General features: G+C 35.8%; 2 protein-coding genes across 4 annotated transcripts; one reads left to right on the top strand and one right to left on the bottom strand.

Moving 5' to 3' along the window:
• The first annotated feature begins 1173 nt into the window (after positions 1-1173).
• Positions 1174-4066, top strand: ClpP (Caseinolytic protease proteolytic subunit). 3 transcript variants are annotated; one of them, XM_018453202.1, is made up of 6 exons: positions 1174-1308; positions 1438-1566; positions 1680-1814; positions 1895-2285; positions 2348-2533; positions 3990-4066. In XM_018453202.1, the coding sequence occupies exons 2-5, from the start codon at positions 1531-1533 to the stop codon at positions 2491-2493; spliced, it is 708 nt and encodes a 235-aa protein (XP_018308704.1). In that variant the 5' UTR covers positions 1174-1308; positions 1438-1530; the 3' UTR covers positions 2494-2533; positions 3990-4066. The 3 variants fall into 3 exon arrangements, with proteins under 3 accessions (XP_018308704.1, XP_018308702.1, XP_018308703.1); XM_018453200.1 differs by having other exon boundaries at positions 1411-1566; XM_018453201.1 differs by lacking the exons at positions 1174-1308; positions 3990-4066 and adding an exon at positions 2720-2809 and having other exon boundaries at positions 1359-1566.
• Positions 2916-5349, bottom strand: lft (Limb expression 1 family member lowfat). Its single transcript, XM_018453199.1, has 4 exons — positions 5007-5349; positions 4462-4644; positions 4001-4347; positions 2916-3931 (listed from the first exon to the last, which is right to left on the bottom strand). The coding sequence occupies exons 2-4, from the start codon at positions 4616-4618 to the stop codon at positions 3527-3529; spliced, it is 909 nt and encodes a 302-aa protein (XP_018308701.1). The 5' UTR covers positions 4619-4644; positions 5007-5349; the 3' UTR covers positions 2916-3526.
• Positions 5350-7718: the final 2369 nt, after the last annotated feature.

Genomic DNA, 7718 nt, shown 5'->3' with positions numbered 1-7718 from the left:
CGCTAATTGGATCATACTTTTAGATCTAGAAGAATGGTCCTATCTCAGCAGACAATCATAAAACGGTTGCAAAACTGTTGAGTCTGCTGAACGCAGCCAATGCTTTCGTTCATATTAATACGGCAAGTTAGTATGAACGAAAGCATTGAAATCCTATGGTTGAACTTTACCGGCACCGGCATAAATTAACAGTTACAGCCATTATAAATCAGGCTTTAGGCTGCCTTCCCATGGAGAAAGAAACCACGAAATGGAATATTGACAGAAAAAAGATAGGATATGAGGATAATCCGGAATGGATTCCGGTCGGAATTCATTCCGACTTTGTTCCATGACCCTAAAGCCCATGGCACATACAAAAACGTAAGGCCGTAATACGTAAGCAGTAATGCGGGGTCTACAATAGAAGTCGTAGCAGTCGTAGGGTCTTAAGTCGTAGAAAATTGACTAATCACAGTCGAATATGAGAAGAATAATCAACTGTGATTGGTCAATTTTCTACGACTTAAGACCCTATGACTGCTAAGACTTCTATTGTAGACCCCGCATTAAGAAATCGTAAAGCCCATGGCACATACAAAAACGTAAGGCCGTAATACGTAAGCAGTAAAGAAATCGTAATGCGGGGTCTACAATGGCTGCGTTCAGCAGACTCAACAGTTTTGCAACAGTTTTATGATTGTCTGCTGAGATAGGACCATTCTTCTAGATCTAAAAATATGATCCAATTAGTGCGAAGGAAACTTACAACAGTTGCAAAACAAACGTTCTGCTGAACGCAACCAATAGAAGTCGTAGCAGTCGTAAGGTCTTAAGTCGTAGAAAATTGACCAATCACAGTCGAATATGAGAAGAATAATCAATTGTGATTGGTCAATTTTCTACGACTTAAGACCCTACGACCGCTACGACTTCTATTGTAGACCTCGCATAAGATTGGATTCGCTACTGGCCTTACGGTCTCTATCGTGATTGGCCAATTCGCTTACTGATTATGTCTTACGGCCTTACGTTTTTGTATGTGCCATGGGCTTAAAAGGTTACTGGTTCCAATTGGTTCATGCCAACTGTTACACAGTGATAAAATGCACCTGAAGAGTGCGCTGGTGGTGCAATATTCTCACTTTAGCTTGAATAATTCTTCTCACTTCTTAAATTTCTTTCTGATGCGAGTGAGAGAGAGAGAGTGTATTTTGAGAAATGTAAAACACATAACCTGAAACAAATAGTAATATTTGTCATATCTGATAACAAGAAGAAGCAAATTAATATATAGGCATGAAAGAGTTTTTTTTCTCTTACACTTATGTACGATTTCCTAATATCTCTTAGAATTTATTTAGAACCTTTATTAGTGTATGTTCGGAACGTAGGTTATATTTGACATGGAGTTTTTATATTTTTTTATAGTGTAATAAGTCATTTGTCTTTACTCAGAGATATTGTAATTGCCCCTATATCTCATTACGTGAATTCTCTTATTGGGAAACATTCCTTTCTAAATAATTATTGTGCTACCATTCGGCCATAATGTTGCAAAAAATACATAGGTTACTACAGATCACGGTGAGTATTTTATAAGTACAAAAATATATCCAACGCAAAAAAAAAAAATGATTCTTTCGAAATAATCTCTTTGTGAAAATTGACAAATTAAATTAGCTTTCTTTCTTTAACAGGCTTATGGACACAAAGTAAGCAGTAGATATTTAAACTTTGTTCCAATTGTAGTGGAACAAAGTGGACGTGGTGAACGTGCATATGACATTTATTCGCGTCTCCTGAAAGAAAGGATTATTTGTCTTATGGGTCCAGTACGATACATAAGTTTTTTATTATTATATTTACACATTAATTTATAATTTTATAGAAATAAATTCAATCATCTTTGTAGGTCACAGATGTTGTAGCTTCTGCAGTAATTGCTCAACTTCTTTTTCTTCAGTCAGAAAGCAGTAAAAATCCGATTCACTTATATATTAATTCACCTGGTGGGAGCGTAACGGCAGGACTTGGAATATATGACACTATGCAATATGTTCTTCCACCTATTTCAACATGGTGTGTAGGTCAAGCATGTTCTATGGCAAGTCTACTTTTAGCAGCTGGAACCAAAGGCATGCGTCATTCTTTACCAAATGCTAGAATCATGATACATCAACCATCAGGAGGTGTACAAGGACAAGCTACAGATATTCAGATACAAGCTACAGAAATCCTTAAACTGAAACAACAGATCAATGAACTATATGTGAAACATACTGGACAGAATTTAGAAGAAATAGGTATGCCTTCCATATCATATCTAGGCTTTACCATATAAAATTTCATAAAAATCATGTTGCAGCAAAGAGTATGGAGAGAGATAATTTTATGAGTCCAACACAAGCTAAAGAGTTTGGAATTATAGATAAAGTATTGGCCCATCCTATGCAAGAAGAAACTGCAGAGACAGCAATGGAGAAAACGGACAATGTATTGAAAAAACCTTAGTACTATTGAATAGGATGGGTACATGGGTTCCATTTTATTGGTATGTTGTAATAAATTCATTAAAAAGATGTATCATTATTTAATAATCATAAACTATTTATAAAACAATTATAAATTGTATCCTATTCAACTGAAAATGATATATTCACTTTCAAATTGGCATATATAAAACATACTAATTTATAACAGCAATATGAATGAGTATTAAAATGATATATTTCTTCAGAGTATATCTTCAAACAAGCATGATATAAAAGCAAATGTCCAACTTGCAAAATATTAGGTAAAAAAAACTTTCCACCCAATGGATATCATGGTATGCTAATAGTTTGTTTCTGTTTTATATCTCATAATGCAAGTTATTTAAAATTTATATTTTTAGCGTTCTTATAAATCATAAAAATGAATTATATATATTGCCCTGTTTGTATGATTGTTATCTTAAAATTTTTTTATCTTAAAAATGCTTTTAATTTATAATTTATAGTTATTACATATTGTGAATATCACACGCGCGCGTACACATTTCATACCCTTTTTCAATTCCAAATACATTGCAAAATTATATCTGTCGATCTTATTGAATTATACTCTGATGATTAAGCAGAAATCTTACGAAATATAGATAATGGAAGACAAAGCCTTGCGTCCCAAAATATATACACATACAAGTAAAATGTAATATGTAAAAATGCGAGTGTTCTATATCGTGTGCACACACGATATATCTTAATAATTCTTAATGATGACATTCATATATACTTAGTATTTCTATATAATCAAAATATCCCATTTAAGATCTATTATCACCAGAAATGCTTTATAAAAAAAAAGCTCTATGAAAAGATAGGCTTTATAAAAAGGACGGAAGTTTTCGTTGCCATAAAGTTAAGCCCTAAAAAGAATTAAGTAAAACGGTCTTTACAAAATAATCTTTAAAAAAAACTATTTTTTTTGTCTTTTTTTCAAAACTTATTCCTTGCAAAAGACCAGTCTTGTACATTATTTATTTTAGTGACATTCACGTTAGAATTCACTGCGGACAAACCTGTGCATGTGCGAGCATTAGTATATCTTTCTTTTCTTTTGGAAATCTAAGTTCTCGTCCTGCTAATCGCGCAGTTTCAAGTTCACGCTCGGCTAAAGCCAATTCCATTGCCACGATCCCACCACCACTTTCGTGTTCTCTAGCCACCCAATCTAATGCCATTTGGCTACGCATATCGTCGTCTAATGCCCGATGACTATAATGCGCGACTACTTCCTGCCTGCTGCACTGCCTCTCTCTCATGGCTTTTAAAGAGCCATTCCAATGAAGCAATTGGAAGACTGTCATTAACTCTTGGAATTCCAACATTGTTCTTCCACGATTGCATTCCAACATAAAACGGAACGCACCTATACCTGTGTTTGGATCTTCTTTCTCATCACCACTTCCCTGAAAGCATATGCATTTAAACATTGTTTCTAATTTAATGTAATAAATAACTTTTCAGATTTTATTTACTTGTGCTTGACTACCAACTCCGTTGGACGTTGCTGAAGGTTTGGCAAAACTAGCCCTTGCCTCTGCGACAGCTTTTTCAATAAAATCATCAGTAATCTTTCGCGATGGATGTTCATTAAATACAGAATTCATCAGTGCAATTTTTGCAGCCGATCTACGTGCTTCCGCCTTTGTGGGACAGTTTTGAAAACTCCCGAAACACGATCCTCCAGGAAGCGTTACATAACAAACGTAAGGTGGATTGGCACCAGGAACAGATTCATAAATAACTAATGCACCATTTCTCAATTCTGTTCCTCTAGCTTGTTTCATCTGCCAAAATTCTTGCAATGCTTCTACGACATTTACTGTATATATATAAGAAAAAATGTGTGTACATACAAAAGTAAACAAAATTATAAATGTGGTTAAATGGCTAATAAAATTAAGCTAATAATAAGAAATATTTCTTTATAATATACCTCTGCCATAACCTTGACTGTGTTTTGCAAAGCTATTAACAACTGCATCTACGGCCTCTCTTAAAACTTGTTTGGCACGGGCATCCACCAGTCCACCAGTGACCCCCATATTTTCAGTAACACGTGATTTTGTCTTAACTGGCATCATGCCCTGCATTACTCAGAAACTTGCATTTATTTACTCTGCAAAAATATAGCATCTCTTTAGTGTTATTTCTAATCTCCGAATCACAATAGTAAACATAAGTGCTTTCAGAATTTTTGATATTTTATTTTATAGAATATTACTCGATGTTGCATGCACAAGTGTAGAAATTATTTTAAAATTTATAATAAATGGAGCATGTGTTAATCAAGCTACATACGAATTCGTGATTAACGAAAACAAGATTTTTTTTCTTTTACAAATTCACCGACACCGTCCACCGTTGACACTCGCACTCACGATCGAGATTAGGTCAGCGTTCGCGCCGTCGATCACGATCGCGACGACGATCACGACCACGCGTTGACGCAATACGTCTCGTTTACTTTGATTTACTCACCGAAGAATTGGCAAGGCAACGCCGTGAACACCGTCTTCCTGATGACCGTCGACCGTCGACCGTCGACGTTCGGCTCGACGAGTGTCGGATGCTGCGCGACAACGGGAGCGGATGGGAGAGACAACGGTGGCATCGGGCGTGGGAAGGAACCCAGGAGCATCCAGGAGGTCTGGCCGGACAGAGACCCGGATGCCCAGGAATTCGCGCGAGAATAAATTACTCTCCGACCCCGATCAGGGCACTACTGGGCACTGCACAAGTGCACAGTGCACCGAACCTGACCGAACCGAGCGCAACCAGCGCAACCGAGGCCCGAGCGCCGCAGGATCAAATTGCAAGACACATATAACGCGTTTAATGGCCCCGGACCGCTGACGATTTCCAGAAAACTAGGGCCGTGCAACTCGCATGAGCGCCCCGCGCCACCCGAGCACCCCGAGCTCCATCCATTGGATTCCGCAGATTTCGTCCATTGTCAGTTTCGTCCAGTTTCGCTGAGTAGCTGGATTTGTCGTAAATCCAAGATTTCCTAGCTGCGTTATATTTTTCTTTATTACTTTTTTTTACGCAACGCATAAATTATCAATTACATCGTGTCAAGAATTTCTTTCGTTATCAAATAGCGGTAAAGTGTCTTTTCGCACGCGATAATCTTTCTGTATGCGAGCCATTATAGAAAAAATGTCTGTAAAAAATAACTTTTTTTTATTATTCACTTATTATTGGGGAATATAAAGATTATGAGAAAATAACATGCAATCTCAGAGACAATAACATGACGTGCATCTATCTTTAGTGCTTTAAATTAAATGTTTTAACCATCGCACGTATGTTGCGTCAGACGTTATTAATTGCTTGTTCCGATCAATACAAGAAGAAGATATTCTCCTGGAAGTAAAATTGCGAAAAGTCATGTCAATTCTATCTTGTTCCGCTCCTCTCATCATCGGTTTCTCCGCTATTCTCCGAGTAATACATATACATATAGATGTGTGTAGATTATACGCACACTAATGTAGGACTTGCGTGTGTATGTCGGTATGTTCCAAGCGCATTATCGGAGCAACTTGGAGCAACTTGAACAATTTGAAATCTAGACGTCTAGATTTCTCGCGAGACGACTCAGTCACACGTGCGCCATATCGCGATCGCTTTCAGAACATCTAAAGCACCTGTAGGTAAAACAGCAGACATCATAGCACGCTAAATTCAAAAGTGTTTTGTCTTAAGGGGATCCTAAGTCCGGGTCTACAATAGAGTTTTAAGTCTTAAGCCATAAGAAATAAACAAATCATAGTTGATTATTCTCCTCGAATTCGACTGTAATTGGTCAATTTCTTACGACTTAAGGCTTAAAACACTTATTGTAGATCCGGGATAAAGCCGTCTATATTACCGGCTAAATCGTAATTTTTGTATAACAAATACTTTTTTCTCTTTCACAGATTCGAAAATCCTTTTCCAGAATTAAAGTATACACATTAATACGTGTTTGTGAGGTGGAATTTATGCCGAAAACAACAAAAAATTTCGAAATTGAAAAATCTTAAGAAAAATTTTTTATCGTTCTCAGCATAAATTCCACCTCACAAACACGTATTAATGTGTATACTTTAATTCTGGAAAAGGATTTTCGAGAGAGAGAGAGAGAGAGAGAGAGAATCTGTGAAAGAAAAAAAAGTATTTGTTATACAAAAATTACGATTTAGTCGGTAATACAGACGGCTTTACCTCAGATTTACAATAGAGTTTTAAGCTCTAAACCATAAGAAATGGACGAATCATAGTCGATTATTCTCCTCGAATTCAACTGTAATTGGTCAATTTCTTACGACTTAAGGCTTAAAACTCTATTGTAGATCCGGATTTGAGATCCCCTTAGTCCGGATCTACAATAGGTGTTTTAAGCCTTAAGTCGTAAGAAATTGACCAATTGAGGGAATGGACGGAATAAAGGCACAATTCTACTTCGCTACCCTTTTTCTAGCAATTAGCTTTTTCATGTAATATTGATCGTAATAGAAAAGTACTGTAACATGCAGCTTCTTAAAGACATTACATAAATTCATTCGATACTGTACTCATTTGTGTATAATAAAAAAAGTAGCAAGTTATTTTAATTTTTATTAATATCAAAATTTTACAATTAGGCCTTTATTCCACCCATCCCCTTAATTACAGTCGAATTCGAGGAGAATAATCGACTATGATTCGTCCATTTCTTATGGCTTAAGGCTTAAAACTCTATTGTAGATCCGAGGTTAAGGATTAATAAATAATTTAAATTTAAGACGTTTAAGGAACAATAAATAATAAATTTGTTGATACATCTTGGAGGATTATAATAAACGATAAGAAGAAAGCATTACTTTCGCGAATAAATTATAACTTTGTTTATAACACGACGTATTTCTCCTTACAAATATTCCTTTTATTTCATACATCTGTGTCAATCTACGAAAGACAAGATAACTTCTGAATATATATATTGTATTGTGTTTTTCTTATTTATAACTACTATATATTTGTTAAAATAAAAAATGTTGGAGTTTGAATCTTGAAATCATGATACGATGATACAATATACGGTATATGTACTCATATACTGGAACAAAAGTACATAAGTAATTGACGTTCTGTAAAACACAACCTAATACGTAATCCTACAGTCAATTGCTGGATTCACCCTGCATCCGATTTTCGTCATACGAC

The sequence above is a fragment of the Mycetomoellerius zeteki genome, unplaced genomic scaffold, assembly GCF_001594055.1.
Source record: "Mycetomoellerius zeteki isolate Tzet28-1 unplaced genomic scaffold, Tzet1.0 scaffold367, whole genome shotgun sequence".
Taxonomy (NCBI): domain Eukaryota; kingdom Metazoa; phylum Arthropoda; class Insecta; order Hymenoptera; family Formicidae; genus Mycetomoellerius; species Mycetomoellerius zeteki.
Note: the sequence above shows the minus strand (reverse complement) of the source record. Positions and strands in the feature narration are given on the sequence as shown.

Excerpts from the sequence above, each read along its gene's own strand:
- lft (XM_018453199.1), bottom strand. The coding sequence starts at position 4,618 with ATGCAGGGCATGATGCCAGTTAAGACAAAATCACGTGTTACTGAAAAT. Across the intron at positions 4,348-4,461 it reads CAGTCAAGGTTATGGCAGAG|TAAATGTCGTAGAAGCATTG; the intron begins GTATATTATAAA and ends ATATATATACAG. Across the intron at positions 3,932-4,000 it reads GAGTTGGTAGTCAAGCACAA|GGAAGTGGTGATGAGAAAGA; the intron begins GTAAATAAAATC and ends ATATGCTTTCAG.
- ClpP (XM_018453202.1), top strand. The coding sequence starts at position 1,531 with ATGTTGCAAAAAATACATAGGTTACTACAGATCACG. Across the intron at positions 1,567-1,679 it reads ATAGGTTACTACAGATCACG|GCTTATGGACACAAAGTAAG; the intron begins GTGAGTATTTTA and ends TTTCTTTAACAG. Across the intron at positions 2,286-2,347 it reads ACAGAATTTAGAAGAAATAG|CAAAGAGTATGGAGAGAGAT; the intron begins GTATGCCTTCCA and ends ATCATGTTGCAG.